Here is a 24,732-nt window from a genome sequence, read left to right as displayed (position 1 = left end):
GTTCCTTTTATCCTTAACTACTTTAGTCCTTGAACAAGGGCCATGTCAGCCCTTCATGATACCCCCAAAGCTGTTTTCTACCAACTTCATCTCAGCAACAGCAGGCAGAAAGGACACTGACACACACTGCCACGTGCTGCAAAACCACGATTTCTCAATAAACAGTCCAGTATCCAAATATCAGAAACAGCACAGATCTCACCATCCCACAAAACAACCTCATCACTGTTTGTGCTTGGAAAAATAACACACTGTGGTTTTGATATCTTGGAATCTCCAAATGCTTACTAGCAACTTCAGTGGCAGTCTGCTGAGAGACATTGTGCCAAACTGTGTTTATCTCTGGGGCACAGGGAAAAGTTCCTGTGGTCTTTTTTTCCTTCCCTAATAAAGTGGTGGCCAAAGCATCACACACCTGTGGGATAAACATGGGGAGTAACAAGGATTATTTATTCAGTTGCTGCTTTGAGTCTATTGAAATTCACTTCAGACTTCCTGCCCACGGGGCTGGGTGCTGCTGTTTCCTGCTTTCCTGGCTTCTGATTATGGATACAGGAAATGAAGAGACACCTACTGTGACCCTTCTCAGTGGGGCTCCACGCCACCCTTACCAGGCAGCAGCAAGCTCAGCCAGCCCTCCCAGCACTCCAGCGAGCCACCAAACCACTCGTGGCTGACAAAACGTTTCAAGAGCATATACACTCCTTCCCCTAAGGGTTTATCTAAGTTTATCCAACTGAATCATGTTTCCTTGCTGGGCACAGGCAATGCCAGAAGAGGGAGTAAAACACTTCCAAGCACAAACACCGAGTTAGTAAAAAGTAACATGGCAAGTTCTCAAGTTCCTGTCAAAGACTGAAAAAGCCACCAGGAACAGGGGTGAGGTGACACAAAGTGACAAGTTCAGCTTACCTTTGGCAAGCTAACGGGAGTCCTTGGCTTTGTCCTGGGATTCTTTATTAGTTGCCTTTGATCCAGAGGAAGCAAATGATATTTCATGGCTTCAATAAGGAAATCTTTACAGGTGTTGTTGTTCTTGATTAAAGCTTCTTCTTCAACTGTCTGAAAACATGCACACACAACAAAGAACTTTTGCACTGGCACAGGTCACAAGGAGCTTTGTGGAAAGAACAAACAACCTGGAATTTCCCTTCCAATGCACCAACATTTAAAAAAAGTAATGCAGGAGACAAACACAGACTTCGAGGTCTTCCCAAAGAAGCACATGCAGTAACATCCAAGCTTGTCACTTTTTTCCAAGATCACTTGCAAGAAGTATTTTATCACCCTCTGCCAAACACTTGATGCAGCAGAGGAGAATTCACCAGGAGCCTGGATGCAAAGTAAGCAATTTCTTTCATCTGAATCAGAATTTTTAAGGAGAGGCAGTATCTTTTATTCCCTCAGAAGATACAGATGAAAGAAAACCAAAACCATGATGGGTTCATCTTGTGAATACCAATTTTATACCAATTGTATTGATTTTTTTTAGACAGATGATAAAAGCACAATAGTCAAAGAGCCCATATGCCAACCCTTCTCTGGGAATTCTCAGCTCATTTTCTAGGCCCAGATCCCAGGAATTAATTTTTGAAGAACAATCTACAAGTCAGACTGAGTCAGAGTGCCTTCCCTGCCAGCCACATAGATCCATATGTATGCACTGTACATGTCGTAAACCAAAATTATCATACATTATGTCTTTCCATTATGACGTTTTGCCTGTGCATGAGATAAAAAAGCTGCATGAGCTTGTAACAACACCACCACTTCAGTATTATCAGGATGAAAAATCACGAGATATTGACTTATCAATGTCTCCCCTAGAAGGGCAGGAGCTCTGCTTTCAGCATTCCTGGCAGAGCAGGGGTCCCATTTAGAAGAAGGCTTCTGGAGCACACACTGATTTCAGAGTCCACTCAGTTTTTGCTTTTGTTCTTCTGTTTACAGACTCAGCAACAGACCAAATTACCTGTCTCAGACAGAAACAGCCAAGCCACTGATTAAGGAGCAACCAGCAGCATAAGTGCAAGTATTAATGACTTCTTTGCAGACTAACCTGTACCAGGTAATCTCTGGGCAAAAGGGGCAGGCGAACATGCTCCATCAGCTTAGCCATGTGCTCTAAGCGAGATTCCTTCTCATAATTTATCCAAGAGATAACTGCTTCAAAGACCTACACAGATAAAGTACAATTAAATGGGGAAAAGAGAACTTCCTTGCAGAGTCACCCACCCAAAATCAGAAGCATGGTGATTTTAGAGCATCGAAGGAAGGGGGTGCAAGATCTCTATCAAACAGATGAAAAAGCTGTGACTGCACAGAGCAGCACTGTAGCAAAGAGCTGAGCTGACCACACATGTTAACAAGCAGCTTCTAGATGTGCTGTATCACTCACAGAGCTAAGTGCATGTCCAGAACAATCATACACCTCTTGGACATTAGTACTGGAAGGCAGCCAGGAAACTTAATGAGCCTGCTGACATTTGCACTGGGCATTCATGAAATCAGCCACAACAATTACTCCTGATAACAGAGATCTCCCTCCTCCAGGAGCCTGGCCACACAGTAAAGTCACTATGCTCATATTTAATCACTGCCCCAGCTCCACCAGCCCCCAGAAACCAAGAAGTCTTGAGGACAAGTTCCCCAGACACTCAGGGCAAGCCCTGCCTGCAGCCATGGAGCCTCTGCACTGCGTGCATTTCACTGCTAAAAATACTCAGATATTCCAGCTGGGGAACAAGGGCATACTGGGCTTCTGGTCTGAACCAAAATCTAGTTTTACTTCCAGATCCAACTGGTTGAGATAATCATCCAGAGCTGGAATCCATGACGAAGTGCTCACAAACAGCCCCATGGGCAGAGCCCTGGCGACGCACAGGCACGGGAGAAGTGTCCTATGTGGGCTCCTGTATGAATATGCATGTGCTTATATAACTGTGAGCCTCACTCACAAAAGAAAGGCCTAAAAATGTCACCGGGAGTGGGAAAGGCTTCCTGAAACACCCAGCAAGGCAGGAAGAGGGGCTGATGCAGTCTCAGATGCTGCACAGCAGGATCTGGATCACTGCAGTGGAGTTTCCCCACAGAGAGAGAATTAAATTCTGACACATAACTACACATAACATCTACAGGCAACACTCCCCAAGCCTTCTCACTGCCCAGTTACTCAGGGGGGCTGAGCAGAGACTGTCTGTACTGTGCTTCCCCCAAAAGCATCCCTGGCCCTTCCCTCCAGCATGCCAGGCAAGCACCCTTGGTTTCAGCTTCCCTCTGGGGTCACCAAACGGTCAGGCCAATTTGCACAGATAATTATTTCTTTTTTTCCATCCCTTGCATCACTCCCCAAGAAACCATTTTGTTTGGTCCAAGATCACTAATTTGACAAAATCATCCAAAAAGGAGGGCACCATCTTTCAGTCCCCAGTTGTTGCTGGTAAGTGTATTTGCAGGAGGCCTTGGCAGACACATCCTGCCATGAAGGAGATGCAGAGCAGGAAGGGGTTTCTTCCTCTTAGGATAAACTATATACTTTATACTTTTAAAATGCAGTAAAGTACCAGCCTGATTTCCTGTGCCAACAAAGTTCCTGCTGAACTGTTTGGAATTCAGGACACTGCAAGGAGGATTTAAGCAACGCAACAGGGAACCGTGTAATCAAACCACAGCAAATGCTGAGGAGAATAACTACTGCAGAGCCTTTAAGTATTTTAAAATTAAAATAAATAAACAAACGAACATTTTAACTTTGGCTATGAGGCCTTTAAAGTAGAAACTGGATTGTTGTGAGGTTTTTTTACTTGCAAATGAGTGTGGAAGGAGGATAAAGCAAATGTTTAGCCGACAAACAGGCTTTCCATTAACCTCTTCTGCACAAAGGCTGAGCTGCAGAACAGGTCACAGGGCTGGGACATACACAGCTACAGGTCAGGAGGACAGTGAAAAAGTCTGAAGGGAGGTAAGGCACTAGGAATAAGCTGCTTCCTCAGTGCTGGAGTCCACTCCTGAGTTAGGCAAGCACTGATGCTTCCCTGCTGTGCCTACTCTAAAAATAACTTTTTTTAAAAAAAAGTCAGAGTCTGGCACCTTCTATTGGCTCTGATTCCTAATTTCAGAGAAGGGGAAAAAAGGCTTTAATCCAAGACAGCAATATCTCTATTTAAAGGCCACATCTGTTTCCAGTCCTGCCGTGCCCTCCCTCCACACGCCGTGCCCGCTGCAGACCCCGAAGCAGCTGCTGCCGCTCCCCCGGGACTCTCCAGCCAGGCAGGACCTGCTGCCAGGGTGGGATGGACAAAGCAGTTGCCCACACAGATTGATTTAGAGCTGAGATAGCAGCTGGCACCTGCCTGGCTGCAGGAGCGGTCCTGAGCTTGGGAGAAGTAAATTTCCCACTCTAAGGAGCAGAAGGGTAAAAGCCTGGAATATCCCCTCTCTGCATACTGCCTAAGGAAAGAGCAAGCCCAGATGTTTTCCCAGTCTCTTCAGCCAAAAATCCATTTGTTAGAGACTCCCAAGAGTGAGAACTAAACCTTGCATCAGCTTCTGCTACATGTCAGCAGCATGAGACAATGAATCAATTACCAGACTCTGTGTAGAATCCCCAATCCAAAAACTACAACCCTTTAAGAAATTTCTTTAGCCACTGTTCTGAGTTGGCAGAAGACTATTCTCAAGTCCCCCCACTTCATACATCTATAGTAACTAACAAATAATTATTATTTTTATATGTTATTTTTTTTAGCTTGCAAACAGCAAAAACAGCCAATTAGGTCAGGTACAGAAAACATTAATAAAACTCTTCCAGGTACCCTACTCAGCTACAGCAAAAAGAGCAAGCAGGGACAGCAAACCTCTGCCCTATTCTGAAAGAACCTGTGTAACTGCAAAGGCTGCTACAACAAGGGGGACAGAAGAGAAAGGAAAAAGGGGAAGAATCTTTGAGTGATGAGGAAATGCTGTCACCACTTTACAATTAAAGTAGATTTCTGTGCTAGCAGAGAATTTTTGTTGTCCTGATGGCCTAGGGGTATAAATAAGCCAAAATTGGTGAAGATATATTTTATTAGGCCAATTGGTATTAGTTGCAGGGTGGCAGAGGAAGGGAAGAACACACAAATTCCTGAGGCATTCCGAGGGCAATTCTCCCTCCCTGATCCTGGCAGGACTTGGCTCTAACACCTCCCAGTGATACAGGGATGGAAATGCTCTGGGGCTCACAGGTACAGTACATGTATGAGACACAGCAAGAAGAGGAACAAGAAAACTCCTTGTGAAATCTGGCTGTGACAATTAAGCTGCCAGATTTCTGAAGTATTTTGCACATGCATACACACAGATGTACGTGTGTATGCACAGACTGGTATACGCACATATATACTTTTATATACTTTGTCTTATAATATATAACATTAGCAGATAGAAAGATTAAAAGTGAGGAAAATGGCTTGTCTGTCATGAAGTTAACATGAAACAGCAGCCTACAAGTCTGTCCTCAATTTCCAATATTTCTTTGAACTCCAGCACATTTCACATTTATGTTCCATTCCCATTTTCTGCCTCTCTCCTGTTATTCAGATCTTTTATTTTTAATGTGCAGCTTATGCTTACATTTCCTGCTACTTACTTGCATTCTCAACAATCTTTTCTTTTACAAGTTTTTTTACAGTCAGCTAAAGAAATACTGGGTTTGATTGTGTAAAGCTCAGATGAGGGAAGGAGCATTTTGATTCCCCTGGGCGCAAGGCCAATAAAAGCTTTTGAACAATGCTGCACAGGACTGGAAAAAAGTGGTTACTAAACTTGCACTTCCCTTTGCAGGCTGCTTGGCTCAGGCAGAGAGATTCTGCTGTGAGTTCATGCTATTTGCTGTTTCCCTTCCTGGCCCTGCCCCAGCAGCACCTCGCAGCCCCCGCCAGCCCCACGGCTGCGGAAACGCGCCCGGAGCCTCCGAGTTTGCTGGCTCAGGATCAGCAGGGAGCATCCCTGTGTCCACACCTCACATGGAGCAGGATTCATGGTGACTTTCACAGTCCCTCTGGGCCCAAGCACCTGCGTGTCTGCAGCCCAGACGGGCTGAGCAGGAGGAGAGCACACATGAGGATGGGCAGCCCAGCCAGCAGCACCTCCATACCCAGGTCCAGCTTCAGCCCACCCAAACACAGGCATCCAAAAAGAGCCCTGAAGTTACAAACCACACGATCCTCAAGCTCTCCTGCAGCCTCTTACAAGTGACCATTTACATTTAGGTACATGGTTTAGTGGTGGCCCTGGCAGTGCTGGGTTAGTGGTTGGACTCAATGATCTTAAATTACTTTTCCAACCTTAATGATTCTGTGACTCGGCAATCTCCCCACAGTGACAATTTGGAGATGAGCTGAAGGACTGGAGGCACATGCCTGTTCCCAGAAATCTGCAGCAGGTAATACAAGAAGCTCAGATTACAGAATGGGGCCGGAGCTCACCAAGCACCATAAACACTGGTCACCCTCCTCCCCAGGACTCCAGACTACACAAGGGGCACTGAATGTTTCAACCACAAAAACCATATCAACCACTGCCTTTTCCCCCCTCTTTCATTAAATACACTGAAGATGCTAGAAAAACATTTCCTTCCTTCCTTTTGCTTCCCTTATTTTTGCTCCTTTTTGGTTCCTTTTGCTTTTGTTCTTCTATCCAACATGCAACAGAAGCCAATATTCCTCCCCGGCCTAATGGAATTAATTTTTTTTGAGGTTTTACAGCAGGTATTAAATGCTTTACACAACAGCAGATAGGAGTTTCCTAGTTTTCCAGAGAGATAAAGTAGTTGGTTCTGAGCCCCAGGGCTTTTGGAGTGATATGGATCTGAGAGTCATAACTTCCTGCAAAGAACAACCAAGTGAAGGTCATTTTTATGTGTTTTTAGGATTCACATTATTTTAATTTTCCTTTCCACATGATCTCTGTTGGAGAATGGCCCCTAAGGAGCATATCACGTTAACAGTTCCTGGTGTAAGATCTAGAAACATTCCAGCATTCTTACATTCACTCTTGCTATACAATTTACTGTACCTTTTCTTCAGAGGAGACTGTGAGCTTGTCACTTGATATTAAACTGCAAACCTGGTCCAGACTAAGGCTAAGAAATTCTTCTCCTAGCATCACCTCAGGGAAATGCTGCTCTGTTCAACAAATGAAAAGGGGGAACAGAAAATTATAATGAAATCCATGTTTTCAGCCAGTGGAAGCAGCACAGAATTCAGAGAACAGCTCTTGCCACAGCTCTGAGCACCCAAGACAGACCCACAGCAGCTGTGAGTGGAACACAGACAGAAACCAGCCTCAGAGCAGGATAAAGAAACCTGATGTTATTTCAAGCACCACCAGCCCCATGAAATACTTTTATAAATGATACTAAACTTTCTGAAAAACCACTGAGAATATTCCAGTGGCAAATACAGTTAAAAGTGGCAATTGAGACAAGGGCAAATGTCTAAAGTAGTAAATAACCTGGCCACCTCAGCACCCACCTTCCCAGTTTTCCCCTTTCCACTTAAGCCTGCAATTGTACAAACTTCTATTTCTCCCTTTTTTGTCTCCAGATCCCTCCATACTCTGGGAGCCACATTAAAATAAAAAGCACATCACTGAATAGAACCTCAAACTGGAGGAATTATGCCTGAACATCTGTCAAGCTTTATATCTAGCCAAAAGGCACACAAAATAATCACTTCCTAAAAAATAATTTCTAGGTCAAATATGTCATTAGCCAGTTGCAGCAATTTTAGTTTTGCAAGAATTTCTTACATATACTGCCAATTTAATCTCACCTGTCATTTTCTAAGTCCCATTTATCTTTGGCTGAATAACAGAAACATGAATCTCAGACACTTTATCTGAAGCAGCTTCTTTTAGGTTCTAATTCTGTAGCTTTGAGAAGCTCAGACTCCTTTATCCAAAGAGCTCTGTCTGCCTCGAGTTTTCACATCTGCAGTGCTTTGCCTGACAAACAGCAGCACCACAGGCACATGAGCTGGTGTAACTTCCAGACAGAAGCTTTTTGGAGCCCCTGAACAGCCCTTCACCAAAGCTGATGCTGCAGAGTTGGGCTCTGGACTTGGACTCCCCAGTCACAGACCCTCCTTGCTCTACTGAGGACCAAAACCCCACAGCTAAGCCAAAGGCTCTGATTAAAAATAGCAGCATGTGGATAAAGTGTAATACTCTGTTATGCTGGAAATATATATATATATGATCTAATGAAAACTTTTTGTCTTAAACACTTAAGAGGCAGGAAACAGTCCCCATACAATAAGCTGGATGCATTCTGACCTCTGGGCAAAATCTCATATTCATTCATTCTGGACTTTTCCTGGCAGCAGAAAGGCATTTGATCTCTTGTTATTAGCTGGAAGCAAGTAAGAATATTTACTGATTTTAATAAAGGAACTAGTGCCTGCATCAAGAAGGCTCCTTCACCCACTAAAGTTATCCATTGGCCAGAACTCAGCATTTCTCAAGTAACAGCTCATGCACGCATGGACTCTTGAGCTTGGGGACTTCTGTCTTGATTTAAGATTGTTACATAAACAACATAGTGAAAAGAATTTTAATGGCATTTTTATTAATGGAGCTCCATTAACATTACATGGGCTGCTGTACTAACTGGGACTTATGAAGGCCAATAAAACAACAAAGCAGACCTTCTAATTGCCAAACAACCAAATAAATATACAGTGAATGCACTGCTTGTTGGGTTAAAGATTAAACAGGGCCTGGAAACAAGGATAATGAGATATTACAAGCAAGCTTTTATACAATTAACCATTCCTTCCAGGGTACCTTTTTCTCCAGGGGATAATACAGCTAGAGCAGCTGAGAAAGTTTTAGTTTTATTTGCAGGAGAATAGGGGAGGACTCAGTGGATACATTTTTATTCCACTGAGCCTACTTATGGTCCAATTAAGGGCAAAATTGTTAAAAAGGAAAATGTTGCAGGACAGAGCAGGTGCTCTGTGAGACAGCAGGTGTATGTGTCACTATACAAATTATCAGAAAACAGAAAAACAAACTGGAAGAGAACTATCAGCTTCTCCCAAGCAGAGGTCAAGGGCAGCTCTGCTGGAGGAGACTGGAAAGTGCTGGGGAATTCAGAGCTTGGGGCTGGCTGAAAAAGCTTTACATTTACAGTGTAGAGGAGAAATGCTGAAAGCCATTGCCTGCACCTACTTATTGCAACCAAACACATCCACTCCCAAGGAAACATGAGCCTATGCTCCCTGGGGGTAAGGGGCCATTGCTGCACAGATCAGAGCCTCAGACTGCAAGGCAGTTCTAGCTGAGTGTTCCAACGCCCAGCCACAGGAATTAATTTTGCCCAGTGCCATTTATTCCCACAATGGAAATGCCCAGCAGTGCCTCCTGCTCTCCCAGGGCAGGGTCCATGGGGAGGACACCAGCACACCAACACCAAGCTGCTCCACAGGCACACCAAGAGCTTGCTAGGATCACACTCAGGAACTGTTTAGTGAGCTGAGATCCAGAGGATCAGGCTTTTTTACCCTCTAAGGCTTTTTTACCTTCTCCCCTGTGAGCAAACCACATTTCACAACTTGCAGCATCACAAGAAGTTCTAAGTCCAGAACCAAATAAAGCACTCCCTTCCTGTTCTAATACCAGAAGTCTGAAGACACCAAGGTGCTGAGCCCTGGAGCTGCTGTAGCTGGAGGCAGAGTCAGCTCCACACACAGACCCCCTGCCCTCCTCTCACCTGCATAGGCGTTGGCCTGCTGCAGCAGCTCGGTGCAGGCGTGCACATCGGCAAAAGCGCGGATGCCAAGGCAGTTCGTGGGATGCAGCTGGGACTGAAGAAAGTCACAGCAGTTTTTTCTAACATCCATCAGTTGCAATAAACTAGCAGCTGGCAACAAAACCTGCAAAGGCACAAGAGGGGAACGAAAGTGAGCAATAAGGAGTGGTTCACAGCTTGCACAAATTGGAGGCAATTCCCCTTCAGACAGGGACACACCCCTGCGGGGTCATGAGAAGGAAAGTTCAAGTCTTAACTCTACCCATATATGCAGAAGATCCCTGTTCATGCTCTGAGACATGAAAATGGCTATCCTACACTGGGCTATAAGTGGAATTGCTCTCACAGCTTCTCCCCACAAGACCTCAAAACAAAGTGAGGACAAGTCAGAAGCAACCAGATGCTCCTGAATTTCTGGTTTTGCCACAGGTAGGTCCTGCACACAGATTTATTTTTTTTCCCCACAAAGGGCTTTATATTATTTATAAGTATTGCTATCAGATTCAAAGCCCATAGCAGTCTATCAGTCCTCAAAACCCTGGACTTTGTTACTTCCAAAACCTTACTGGCTTGTGAGTAGGGTGCCCAAACAGTCATGTAATTTCTCAGAAGCTCAAGCGGGTTTTGGTAACAGCAAGGCACTTGGGAAAGACAGGTCCAACTATTCAAATTAGCAGCTCTCATTTACACTGACACAAAATGCTGGGGACACTTGTGGATCATGGCTGCATCTAAAAATGAGGTATTGCTTTGTACATCCAAAACTAAGCACAGAAAAAGGAGACAGAAATGGATGACAAATGTGACATCTGCTGGGAAAAAACACCTTTGAGGCCAGTGAGAAGGACAGGAAGTAGAAAACAAAGTCCATCAGGACATTACAGCCTGTGACATCAGCTACTTCCTCTCTTATGTCCAACAGCAGCTGCAGACGTGTCTTATTCCAATTCTTTTGTAGCTCTGGCTGCCTCACACACGTTCTTCCAACTGGGCATCTGTGCTCACCATCTGAGCACACATTTCTGGAAAATTATTGCCAACTCAAAAAAAATAAGCAGCTGTTAAACAAACCAAATAGGTTAACAGCATTCACCTCCCCGGATCCTAATGGCAGCAAAGGGATTAAGATTTTCCCTCCCTGTCCTTGCCAACACAGTCCCATTCCACACCAAGGCAGGACACTCACAACCTGCTCCAGGTCTTTCTAAGCAACTGATGTGGTCCACTCCAGCCCAGTGGTAGTGTCTGACTGCTGCCAAGCAGCCACCTCAACAGGCAACAATAAAAAGAGAAGTCAATTAACCCAGGAGCCTGTTTTAGCCCAAGCCTCTTGATGCCAGGAGCAGATTCGTTTGTGGCTTTGATTAAGTCAAGATAGTAATGCTCTAGGATTTTGAAACCTGTGAACCACTTTCTTTCCAACTGAACCATTTCTGAACACCTGAGCTACCGAAGGGCTTTGATGACTCCATGCAAACCATCTCTGGCTATAGACCAGCCAGGGCCTCCTCTGGGCACCCACATCCATCCAGGATGCATGCCTGCCAGTCCAGTGGGCTGCTTAACTCCAGGGTCTGGGGTGTTGCCTCCAGACCAAAAGGAACTCACTACCATCCACATGCACCAGCCCCTGGACAAACCAGTGCTGCTGTTATGGCCTGTGCTGGCTTGAGAGGCAGTGCAGAAGGAGCCTTACACCACTTCAACCTTCAGGAAAGGGGCATTATCATACAACACTTCTCAGAAATGGGATATAAAAAGCCTATCAAGAGATGAGGGGATTTTCTCTTTCTTACCTCCCAGCTGAATGTCTCAACACTCGTCTTGTTTTTACCGGGGAAGGCAAAAAAGCGAGCAAAGGATTTCCGTGAGAACAAAGTCTGTTTCCTTTAGAAATAACAAGAGGAAATGCCCTGCCTAAACATGCAGCAGGACCAAACTGCAACCCCACTAATATCCAGGAAAGTTACTCACATGGGTCTGGATTTGGCTCTTAATATTTGAACTCCAACAGCCGTGAACGATTTAGTGAGAGCTGGCTTCTCTACCAGATCTGCCTCCAGATCAAAACCCACTCATTTTTTGAAACTATGTCAAAATCATCTGCTATTACTACTGAGATTGACTGCTTTACTTAATTTATGTCCAGAACCTCATCTATGGGATGTGTGTCTGTATATATATATATATATATCTATATATACATATAACATCTAGTTCACTAGCTGTGCTCTGCAGACTCCACACAAATTTCAAGTTTTACACAACATTGCCTGTGCAATTACTTCTGTAGACCTTTGAGCTAGAAACATCTTTCAGCCAAAAGTGCTCTGTATATATAAGTTTCATTCATTAATGCTGGACTGCAGAGGCTGGGGTTAATTCCCTACTGTGACAGAGCCTTACAGGTAGCCTTGGCCAAAAGTTAACTTGCATCATTCCTGCCCTACAAAACTGGGAAAGGAGCATTTCCCCTAGGCAGGGGATGTATTAAAGCTTATAAGCAGCTTTGACAATTTGGTCAAATTGGAAGCCAAGTAAAATAATGGCTTTAAGCCTCAGCTGTACATCCAGGGCCACAGCTGGGACTCCACATCTGCCCAAACAGGGAGGCAGCTCCCAGGCACCCACCCAGGGGAACCTGTGACCAGAGAAACAAATGTATTTTGTATTTGCAAGGCAGGTAAAATACTCAGTTTTAAGCAAGCTGCTCTAAACAGCACAAACAGTGGAGATAAAACTACATTAGCGTAATGCGGCTTTTGAGTGCAAGGGTGGCAATTAGGCTGTGTTACACCCCAGCTGCTCCCAGGCAGCACATGGGCTGAACAACAGTACCTCCACTTAAATGTTCCACCTGAGGTAAAATAGCCCAGACAGAGGAAGGTATGACAGCACCAGGGAGTCAAAAAATCTTGTCAGGAGAAGGAGACAGGCAAAGGATGTAGAGATGAGAGAGAAAATGGCCACTTCCCTCCTGAGCTGCCTTCTCTAACTTCAGACACATCATCCCCTGGTTAAACAGTGAAATAAAAAATGTGAATACATGCATCAGATGCAACACAGTGCTCTGGTGCCACATCCACAAGTTTCTCCTCAGCTTTCTATTGGGCCAAGACAGTTTAAAATACTTCCTATAGGTTTAACAAAGGGCCCCCAACCCAGAGGAGTCAGCCCTGCAATGGACCAGGGACCCCTGCACCCCAGGGAGATGCATGGCAAGGGGTTTTGGTTCCAGGGAGGAACACAGCCCTAATTTATTGCTGAAAGGTGCTCTGACTCACCCTGGGCTTGCATGTACTACAGCTGCAGATTTTGGACTGAACACAGGGAAGAGATGGACTGACCCCATTTATAAACCCTTTATCATCAAAACTGCACTTGTCAGAGAGCTCTCTTTCATTGTTATGACCTCCTAAGTGAGCAGGGAAAGCTGAGGTGCAGAAGCACTTCTGAAACAGAAATATCGCAGCTCCTAGCAAAGCTTTTTTCCTCTTTTCTTGAGACAGTTTTTATGACAATTACTGTACCTGCAAAGCTGACGGGTTCAATATCTACTTCCTCCAGACAGCCGATTTCAGATTTTGTTCTCTGTGTACGAGCCATATCTCAAACTGTGGCAGTACACAAGGACACCTCACACATGTGGTCCATGCCTTATCATTCCCAACAACTTAACTGTGAAATCAGGTCAATCAGGACTTTTTCCAGGGAATTATATCAACCTGAATGACTTTCTTAATTGGGAGGGCAATTCTCAGGCTGCCTGCCAGTAATGAAGTGTCATCAGTAGGGCTGGTTGGGACACACTAAGGAGGGACTGTATTCACTGCCTAGAGACAGAGGTCCAGGTGTTTTCTCTGCCTAGGACAGGGAGAGGCCTGTTCCCAAATCTCTTCATTCAGCTCTGCCCAAGGGCACCACGCAGAGCTTCTCCATCACTGAGCTGGCAGGTTTGAGATGAAAGTTGGAAAGCAGGCAGCAATGTCACCACTTCAGCTGCAAAATCAAGACTTAATTGAAAAACTCAGGTGATTGATATGTAAAAAGCACCAGCTACCCCATACATGTAGAGAGCAGCAGACCCTGTGCTCTGATGTGTGTTTATGATTTCCACTGAGATCAACCCAGGAACCTGAGCATCTGTGAAGTTCCCAAAGACACTCACTTTAGTATTCCTTCCTTTTACTGCGTGTCAAACTGCATCACACAACTTCCTTCTAAATAAATATATCAAGCTCCACCTTCAAATGAATGAGTTCTTTATATCATGTATATCAAAATTTACAACCAACCTTGATGTGGGATGGAAGAGAAGAGAAACACCAGAAGGCAGCAGGTGTAGAAATCCCAAGATGGATTTTCCTGAAACTACAACACAACTGCAATAAAGACAGAAATTCTGTCTCTGCTCCATGCCTTCTAAACAAGTGGGAGGCTTAATCCCAAATACATGTTCACAGCTAAAACTTCTCTATCATCCATCATCCCTGGGCCTTCCTACTGCTGCATCTCTACTGCCTTGAAATCCCACCTTAAGAATGACGTTCCAATAGATAAAGCAGGATTGCATTTGTTGGGGTAAATCTCACCCATGTACCCCAGCAGGGTTAGAAGAGAGTATTCCTTCCACATGGGCTCAGGATGAGCTGAAAATCCCCTTTGCCTGCACATTTGGGACATAATCTTGAGAAGGAATTGGATGAATACCCCCAGGAATGCACTACCTAGATGACAACTGGAACTGACCGTAAAGGCTTGGCTCCTTGTACACATATCCTTCCTCACATAAAAAGCAAAACAAAAGACACTGTGTCATTTTGTTGCACAATCAGCTACAGAAATACGTGCTTAGAAAAAGATTCTCACTTCCTGAGCCCATACCAGGGATATAAAAGCAAAAAAAAAAAATATAGAGGTTTCTATTAGAAAGGAAACAACAAAAGAAGTTGTTAAAATGCTTCTTGTTGTGAAGGGCTGGGCACTGCTCAGCATTCAAACACACTTAGGAACATTCATTCTGCACTCCATGATACCTTTGATGTTCATCTTCTTCTCATTTCTATCCTGCTGTCATCTTATTTTTGTCACTGACAAGATAGTGTCATTTCATTTATTCACAAGTTTTGATACCTTGGCTGCATCTGCTCAGTTAATGTCACTAAGCAATTTATTTTTTTTCATAATTTTTACAATGATATTACCTGGCATCTGTACTCAGAAACTGCATCTTCCAGCTACTGAGAAAGTCTGAAGAACTCCTTTAAAAAAGCACCCTTGCCCAGCTAGAGAATCAGAACATGTGAGAAGGAAATGGGAGAGCTCAGGAGATAACCCGCTGGGAAAAGAGGAAATCTCACTGTGCTCAAGCAGGGCTGCAAAGAAATATCACTGAAACAGCACAGACAGGCACTACTGAGGTGTCCTTCCAGATGGATGGATGGATGGATGGATGACCCAAAGCTGCACAGCAGGAGGATATGATGATGCAAGGGACCAAACCTTACTTCTTTCTAACACTGGCACTGCTAATTCAGACAAGAGACTACAAGGAGCTTAATTTTTGTTGTTTTTAGCCTTCATGTCATGTGAAGCTTTCCAACAAATCACAGAATATTCACTTCCGTAACCTTTTCTTCTTGTGGCTGGAGGTGAATATTAACCTCTTTATGGCATTTTGTTCAGAGTGAAACACTCAGAGCCAGGATGGAAATTTCTATTTCTACTGGTTTCATAACACAATTATATTAAATTCCATAAAATATTTTCAGCATGAACACTTTAAACATGTAATAAAATTTAAACTAGTCAGTTAATCTTGCAGTAGATCAGCTTCATTTCTTAGCTCCTATGAATTAATTTACCTCTAGCCTGAAGAGTTAATCACAGAGAGGATATTGAAATAATGCAGCAGTAAAAGGACCTGCTTTACTAGATTGGGAAAAAACACTTAGTATTCAAAACTTATATTTTTTCATCTTACTGTCTGAGAGATGAAAGCCAAAATGTAGCCAGGGATCTACTTTAACTCCCTGGGCCACAGAAGGCAGGCTTTGGTTATGTTTTACTAAAAAAGATGGCTGTGTAATTGCCCAGGAAAGGCAACACCTGGACTTTTCACAGACCTTCTGGGTAGGACAGAGCTGCCTCTCCAGTCTGCTCCAGCTCCCACAGCACTGGTTACACCCAGATGCAGCTGGAGCACCCAAACATTCCCCTGGGAATGCAGCTGAGGTCATTTCCCCATCCAAGGCAGGCTCAGCAGATGGGATCCCAAGCTCTGCACACCCCACGTGCCAAGTGGGAGCTTCTGGAGCACCCAATGCCCAGCAGTGTGGAAGGAAAGCACACCTTTCACAAAGCACATGGATACAGCCTCCACATTTCCCACAGAAACAGGGACCAGCCTGAGGGTGTGTAAATGTCATTTCTCCTCCAGCAGTGGGAGATCCCAGAGGTGCAAGGAGCTCCACCCCAGTGCCCCAGTGAGTGATGTTGTGTCAGCCCCTGATGACCCTGATGGGGGTCACACAGCAGACAGCCAGGCCAAGCCACACGGCTGGGTTTGAGTCTCAGCTCCTTTGCCATAGTGGCACCTTGAAGGTCTCCTCACTGAAAATCTTGAAGGTCTCCTCAGCCTCACTGCAGGGCAACCAGGCTCCACACTCCTACCAGTGTGACAGCTGCCGGGCTGAGAGCACACCTAACAGCCTCCTTTGTAAAACCAGAGGGCAGAAGGGGCAGGAAAAGGCTCCCACAGATTTAGGTCATGAAGGATGGTAAAGGGTTGGACTGCAAAGTGGGTCTAGCTCAGAGGTTTGCCCAAACTCCTGCAGGAAGAGCAACAGGTCAGCAAGAACCTGCAGTCTGCCTGAGGGATCAGAGCAGAAGAGCTCACAGCAAGAACCTCATTTCAAGCAGAACCGGTCTAATTTTGCCAAGTTAATTAGGTCAACAAAACTCTCCAGCATCACTGACAGAGACTTGCTCCCCTGGCAATGTCCAAGTCAAAGTGAGGAAGACAACAGGCTCAAACTGCCACTTACAAACAAAAGAGACCAACTGAAAAGCACGTCCACACACAAGCTCTCAGCATCCCTCCCAGGCATCAGTGGCTAAGTGCAGAGCCTTTTTCTTACCACAAATACAAGTAGAGTCAGAGAAAGAGCTTTACCAGCAGCCACAGCCACGTGACACTGAAAAACACTATTCCTGAGCACCCTGCTTTATTTGAAGGCCGCCTTTCAATTACTCTTTCCACTTCTGAACAAATATTTACCTCTCAGAAATTCAAGACAGAGCACACACACAAAAAAGGAAGAATGTCCTCGTTTGAACAATCTATTCTACTCAAAGCTCTATGAAACAACTCAAACTACCCAGAAGAATTTAAAAACTAACAGCCACATTCCTCTGCCATGGCCTCAAAACATTTGACTCACTGCTTGAGTCTATTCTGACCTTCGACAGACTGACCCACAAGTCAGCACAGCTTCTTGGAAGGCAAATGCCTGCTCTTGTTATAAGAGCACCACACAAAAGCTAAATGCAACATGACTTAAGCGTGGAGAAAGCACTAAAGTGCCCCAAGACTAAACAGAGGCTGGAAGCAGCTCTTTTCAAGCTCAACCTTTTACTTTCTGCAGCCTGAGGAGATCCCTCACCCCTGAAGAACCTGTGCCTTTGAGTTTCAAGCTTTTCACTTGGTTCTCCACAGGAGCTGCTGAAGCAGACCTACCTGCACATTCTCCTCTGTGACCTCTATCTCAGCGGTGTAGATGTAATCAATCAGCTTCCTCAGGGTCTGCCCATCGACATCTTTTATCTCAATCTTCTTGGCCTTACTTTCAGACATGTCTCCTGAAATTAATTTCAAAAGGACAGTTACAGTTTGCTCTGCAGGACCTTGCTCCCCACACATCCAGCACATTCTCCTGGTGTGCCAAGACTACCTGGCACTCCCCCTCACCGTAGAAGAACCATCACTGAGATTCTCAGAAGCCTCCTAATGCCACCTAAAAAACAACTCAAGTTTGAGGACACTGGTGTAAAACAACATAAATGAGTAAATGTGACAAACTCAATTTCTTGACAGAAAAGAGCCTGCCATGGTTCACCCGCATTCAAACAAATATAAGAGCTAAAAATAAACCCTCAGTATGTCCCTCAATCATATCTCAGTACAGGGACAGACTCAAAGAGACTGTGGATGGGTCTTATGAAGGCCTTTGAGAAACATATTTTTATCTATATTTTTAATAAATATATTTAAATGTTTTAAATATATATATATACATATGGATAGAATGATTATGTTGCAACAGCTACATTAGGGCATTTTGTGGTATACCCTACATTAAAAGCAATGCAGTGTTATTCTCTTTCTTTAAAAAGAAGCTGAAACCTGCTCAGGAAAACAAGCACACAGCCAGCAGTTACACCCAGCATGCAGCAAGCTTCTCTCCTAAATTACCCTGCTGTAACCCATCCATCACTTGCACCTTGTGCAAAGCATCCACACAGAAAAATTCACTTCTCATCTCTTACCTTCCCAATCTCACACTTTTGGATCCAAACTGTATCCCTTCTCCAAATCCATAACTCAAAGGCACATGCAACTAGAGCAATAATTTCCTCCCTGAATATACAAGTAAAGCCCCATAGCTGTGTAAGAGCCTATTCATTCACCCAGAGCTTTATGCACACCCACAGGACCAACAGGAACACATCAGAGGAACAAAAACATGCAGTGGGAAGGAGAAAGGACTCCCCACGGCCCTTCCAGTATCCCCACACATGGTGACCTCACCAAAGATTTAATCACCAGGATCTCCACAGAAAAGAAAGAACAAAGTCCCAAGTGAAAAGAAAATGATAGGTGGAAAAGCAAAACTAAACAAAGGAGAGCATGAAGAAACGTCAATCCTTAAACCTGAGCACGAATAATCACTACTCTCAGAAATCTGGTGACTCAGTACTGCTGTGGGATTAAGTGGAAAAATATTTCCTGCAGCCTATAGAAGTAATTACAGCCTACATCTCCGTGCAGCATTCCACAGGACGTGGCCGGGCACAGTAAGTGCACAGCACAGAGTGAGGTACTAAAGAGGGCCCAAGCTTCAGCAAAACCTGGATCCTGCTAATTGAACTTTGCTGACTTTCCTTATGTGAATAAGGAGGCAAATAATAGGAGTGGGGTGGGACCATGAGTGTTAGAACAGTCAACAACGTCCCAAGAACTGAAATAATATTTGCCCCAAATTCAATTTTTAAAATTGAATAATGAAATGTTATTCAGAGGAGCCCATGAATACAAATGAACCAGTACAAAAGGATAAATGACCTACATTTGGGAGGCCTTCAAAGCAGGTAGGACTTTTTAATTGACAAAATGTCATCTTCACACACTTCCTCCCTGCAAAAAACCCCAAACGTCTCTAGAGATGAAAGGGTGCTTCTGAGGACAGAGCAGTTCCCAGCAGCTCTGTGATGCTGGAGGTGCCTGTAAGGAGCACCCACCAAATCCCCTTGCATGGGGAGGGCAAGTGGAGCCCAGAGCCCTGCAGGACCCTCGGTGTGGGAAGGGGCTCAGCCACACACACCCAGAGATCGATGCAGAAATAGCTTGGAGGGATCAATCTGATAACATCATCTGTCGTGGCATCCATGTGATACAAGCAACAAAAATAAAGGCTGTGTGGGCTTCCTCACCCACCAGCAAGCTGCCAGCCCTGCATACCAACAGCCTCCACTGCCTCTGCTCAGGACCAGCCCAGGAGGGGATTCTTGTGCCCATGTCAGACAGGATCTGACTCAGTGATCGAGCCCTCTCACTGTCACAGGGTGGACAAGTGTCTAGTGCTGTGGAATGGGGAAGAACCTGGAGACACCACAAGTGAACCAAGGCAGGGGCTGGTGCAGAACAGGAGCAGGCAACAGGCTGCCCCTTGTTCCAAGCACAGACCCAGGGCAAGCCTCAGGAGCAGTGCCGTGGGCAGCTGAGTGCCAGATCATTGAGGGCATCTCAGCTCACATCTCTTCAGAAAAAAAAACCCTACACCTTCAACCCCTCAAAACACAACTCCTAGGGTGTCTTTCATATGTCCAACTCCAGCCCTACCTGACACCTTAATTACAGAATAATTCAAATCACTAGCATGTCTCATGTGTAAAGGCTGTGTGAGTAAGGAGTGCCTGGCACGAGGCACTGCACAGACCCCATCCCTGCACGGCTGCAGCCAGGCACACACAAGGGACAAAGTGTGAGGGAGCAAAGGCAGGCAAAACAGGCAGGGTGGCTCTGAGCAGACCCTCGGTAGGGGACAGACTTTGCAGACACCAGCCCCTCATGGAAGCATTCCTTTCCTGCACCACATTCAACATCCAGCAGCGCCTTTTCTGCTCCCCTCTTGCTCATCAGGGCAAGAAGAGAGCAGAGCTCTGTTTTGTCACGAGATAAACTACACTCAAAACTGCAGCAGCCTATGGTGCTGTGTTTACCTAGCACAGCAGCCTGCCCTGCCTCCTACACATTGCATTTCCCAGTGCACAGCCACAGCTTTGGCTGTTCCCTAAGTCACAGATGTGCTGATGAAGAATATGAGTTCATTGGATAACAAATCCACAGCCTCTCACACATGGGGGGGTGTGCTTTGAACCAGCACTCCCTGCACGGGAGGCTTCTGCTTTCTCCTTCAGCACTTCCAAAATTCCTAAGGGATCTGACAGGAGCAGTCCCAGCACTGTCACTGAAGTATTTGTTACCCTTTCTGAAATGATTGTGTTTTCTTCTAAATGGACAGAAATTACTTTTCCAAATCATCCCCACAGAATAGTGCCAACAAGGACCAGCATCCAAAATGCTCTAGAAAACCAGCATGGAAAGGGACACTCAGGAAGTGCTGGGTCCCATCTCTCCTTCAGCAGTAGAAGATACAAATGGAAAATGTGCCTACCCATTTTCAGACTTTCCAGGAATATTTCAAAGAGGAATGGGTAACCAGAGGACACAATGGCTTAGGAAAGACCCCGAGGTCATCACAAGGTCATTGTCACTCATGGCTCCAAAGTCAGGCCCAGCTGACAGTGGCAGAGCCCGCAGAGCGAGCGTGGGCGCAGGTGGATGAGCTGTGGGTCCCAGGGTGGTTCCCTGTTCACAGCTCCACACTGATCACTTATTGCTCACTGCTGGGGGACCCCTCCAGTGGGAATTCAGTGTGCACAAGCAGCTCCTGCAAATACCCCCACAGTGCAGCTGAACCCGAGCCCTTGGCTCCATCACTGCTGCACAGTGCAAAAAACCAAGTTACAACAACCAGCTCGTGCTGAAGCTGTGATTTTAAACTGTCCCCTCGCAGGGAATCCTCATGCAGCTGGAAGGAGATCACATGCTTTGTCTTGACAAGAGAGAGATCCAGACCTTAGGAATTTGGGGAGAGCTGGTCTTTGGCTGACCCTCTGCCTCCAGGGACTTGTCAGGGGACAGGCGGCTGCCGAGGCTGTCACCCAGCCCCGGGGAGCTCCGGAGCCAGCCACATGACGAGTTAGCTGATTACTGTTTAACTCACAGAGTGAGGGATTACACGGCCCAGAGAATTCCTGCATGGAAACATGAGCAGCCCTGCCCACCACCTTCCCACTCAGATGACCTCTAAGGATCAGAGGGTTTTTCCAAGAGGTTTTTCTTTAGTAAACTGTTCATCAGGAGCAAGCATCACAAGTCGTGCTCGAGGTGCCCTCACACACAGCTGCTTCTGAGCAGCGTTTGCCCTGGCTCACCACCACAGCCTGTACCAGCTTCAGGATACAGCACCAGTGCCCCAGAAAACACAAATGCTCTCCACCTTAGCTCACCACACTGATAAAGCCACCATAGGGACTGTCACATCTTGCCTCACATTTTACACCTGAGGTTTTCTCCACACCTCCATTAGAGAAGGGAAAAAAAGCTTCACTAACAACAAGCTCTTTCCTCAGAAATGCTGCATTCCACTTCCAGCAAAATGAATTAAACTAGATCTAATCTCAAGGCTTTTAAAAGGAAGAAACAAGGCCCGGACCACAAGCAAATGAACATGAAACTGGGAAAAAGCCCCTGAACCTCATTTATGTTGGAGCTCAAGGACAATAACAACCATTCCCTGGGGTGTACAATCATTTTCTTTGTATTTGTCAGTTCCTATCCTGGAAATGAAGGCAAAGAAAGGGAAGGAAGTTAAGGAGTTTCTGACCACATTAACTTTACTAGAATGACTTCAATAAGCTGCTCACTCCCCTCCTTCAGGATGGACATAGCTTACTTTGGGGTTTTTTTGGCTGATCCATCTGGGCACAGCCTTTGAAGGGCACCTGCTCCAGGGATCAGGTGATCAGAGCAGGAATTTTGTCCTCTTCTTCCTTTCTGTCATTACCAAAACACACTGGACTGCAGCAACTCACCCTGTTAAAAAGCTGGGCTGCTAAAACACACTGGGATCAAGAGAACAACAGTGTTATTTCAGGCAGCAGAAAAAAGTGCCATGGGAGATTAAACATCTGTGACTGCCAAATCAGTATCGGCAGGGCTGAGCCTTGAAACTACAGCTCCTGTGCCAGCAACTTCTTTGATGTGCACCATGAACATTTAGGGCACTGAGCACATGCTTGATGATAACTTTTTCATGATCCAAGGTCTTGTTAGTGGAAAAAAAATGAACCCATAAAGCAGTGAGCCAAACCCCACAGTAAGCTCACAGTGCCCCACATGCTATCTACTCACCCCATAGCCACACAACCACCCCACAGGAATTAGTCAAGGATGACCAGCATCACCCATCAAGTACAGGAAACTGCAGACCCATTTGTACCCCTTCTCTCTCAAGGAAACCCTCTCCTGCCTGCACTGCAGCTCCTGACAGAGACACAGCCTGAGGGCTGGGGACTGCAATGGCCCATGCAGCCCAAGCACTGTCTGGTGTCAAAAGCAGTACCTGTAAACATGGCACAAAAATAAGGGCTGCAGGCTGCCAGCACCACCCGGTGAGCTTCCATCTCCACGGTTTCAGCCACAATCACCACATCACACAGGAGCCGCTTGCTGCAAAAACACCACAAAAGACAAAGATCATTTCAGAATTCCTGGTCAGGCAAAAAGCTACATCACTACAGCCCAAAAAGTGGAAGACCCACCATTACAGACACAGTACCTGAGCTTCTGCTAAATCCCAGGGGAAGGTCCTCTAATCCTTCAGTACCAGCTCTATCACTGCTTGCCTACAAAGCAAAGCCTGAATCCTTCTGAGGCTGCAACACTGCCTGTGGTTCTGCTTTCCCAAGGGGAAAAAAAGCCTGGAAGCCAAACAAGGCATACAGGCTGCTCAAAAACCAAAGGGTAAGCAGCTCCTTCACCTGTCAAACAAGCAGGGCTTGGAGAAAGCACAGAAGAGCTTAAAGATTTGGGCACTACCTGAGGCCAGGATCTAGCAGATATGTCAGACAAGAAATAGACAAGGCAACACCAGCACCACTTTCATCTTTCCATAGGGAAAAGGTGGAGTGGAAAATGAAGTGATTTCTGTACTTCCTTCCATGCTTTTCACTAAAAAAGTGGTCACCAAAATATGACCTGGCACTGGTAAGTGCAGAGGCTGCCTCAGCCATCTGCCAGAGAGGAGGTATCAATCGCTGGAGTTTATCCATGGGCCTGAGGACTTCATTTACCTCATGCATTAGTCTGGGATTAAGAGTCACTGGGATAAAGAACGGGGTTCCAGACAGAAACATAAAAAAAAGCCTTCCAAGCTCCCCCACTGACTCATTGTAGAGCTTTGGAAAAGTCACTTCATTAACGAGTGACCTTTTCTACCCACCCCACGTATGTCCTTTGAGGATTCATTAGTTAATGTTTGCACAGAGCTTCGCAGATGCCGACAGCAAGAAGTGCTCAGCCTCCCAATAAGTTGGTTTAAGATGCTTAAGCATACAAATGCAAACTAAGGGTGTTCTTTTCAAATGTCAAGCCCGAAAAAGGATCAGTGTCTGTAAATCTAGATGTTGCCTTCTCTTTAGAAATACTTATCTCCACACTGAACTTTGTCTTTAGGAAACTGCATTACCAAATATACACAGAGCTTCTAATGGACCAGCTATGTCTCTACTTCTCCATGCACTGAAATACATGAAAAAACAGCTGTGAAATGGAGGTTTACAGTTGGAAATAGGAAGAAAGTAGGAACTGGCAGTCTGTGCTCTCTTTCCAGTTTGGAAGGGGGAAGGGCAATGAAGAGAACTCTTTAAGAGCCTCTTAATGGAAGCTTCCTCATTTCTTTTAGCTTATATAAAAGGAGCTCTGTTCAATTTCTCTTTGGGCTATAGTAATCTAAAGTACCACTCATAAAATTAATTTCATCTACATTTGCAAACTAGAAGCCTAAGTGCCACTTAGGGACGTGGTTTAGTGGTGGCCTTAGCAGTGCTGGGTTAAGGGTTGGGCTCAATGATATTAGAGGTCTTTTCCAACCTAAACAATTCCCTGATTCTATATAGTATATAGGTTAAAGGCTTATCATGATTTTTCTGGACCCCCTGAATGAGATTTCTGCATGCATGTGAAGGGAGAAACTATTATTCAAGGCATCTATTAACACTGATTGCTGACAGCTTAACAGATCCCAAGCTCAGTGCACATTCAAGAGATGTGAAAACCATATGTTCCACAACAGCAGCAGGAGCCAACCAAAAAAAAGAAAGTACCTAGAAGATGAAAACATCATACAGGTGCTTAATGGCAGCTTTCATTCTTCTACGTTTTATCAGTTCAGTATTTCCCAAGACACCTAACCACAGGCACTAAGAAACATTGTCTGTCTCCAGTTATTCCCACCATGCTTCAATTAACAAAGGAATAGTAGTGCACAAAAGATTTCTGAATATAGCTGCACAAACCTTTAGTTTCAGATCCT

The 24,732-nt window shown here is 45.2% G+C and overlaps 1 protein-coding gene across 3 annotated transcripts in view; it reads right to left on the bottom strand.

Annotated features, from left to right (window-relative positions):
- The window catches only part of KLHL3 (kelch like family member 3), a 52,693-nt gene that overhangs the window by 14,403 nt on the left and 13,558 nt on the right, over nucleotides 1–24,732 (bottom strand). For 2 of the 3 annotated variants that reach the window (XM_088063478.1, XM_005523527.3), the window contains exons 3-8: nucleotides 22,762–22,868; nucleotides 17,532–17,653; nucleotides 9,755–9,917; nucleotides 7,057–7,166; nucleotides 2,060–2,176; nucleotides 913–1,062 (exon numbers count right to left, since the gene is read on the bottom strand). In XM_088063478.1, coding sequence (XP_087919604.1) covers nucleotides 913–1,062; nucleotides 2,060–2,176; nucleotides 7,057–7,166; nucleotides 9,755–9,917; nucleotides 17,532–17,653; nucleotides 22,762–22,868 — 769 coding nt within the window. Of the gene's footprint in view, nucleotides 1–912; nucleotides 1,063–2,059; nucleotides 2,177–7,056; nucleotides 7,167–9,754; nucleotides 9,918–17,531; nucleotides 17,654–18,340; nucleotides 18,445–22,761; nucleotides 22,869–24,732 lie in introns of those variants that run through there. The other variant, XM_088063479.1, reaches the window with a different exon arrangement.

This window comes from Pseudopodoces humilis, chromosome 17 (genome assembly GCF_049639895.1).
Source record: "Pseudopodoces humilis isolate 2021_Gansu_Grassland_sample_001 chromosome 17, ASM4963989v1, whole genome shotgun sequence".
NCBI lineage: Eukaryota > Metazoa > Chordata > Aves > Passeriformes > Paridae > Pseudopodoces > Pseudopodoces humilis.
The sequence above is the reverse complement of the archived record's forward strand: the minus strand, read 5'-3'. Positions and strand labels throughout refer to the sequence as shown.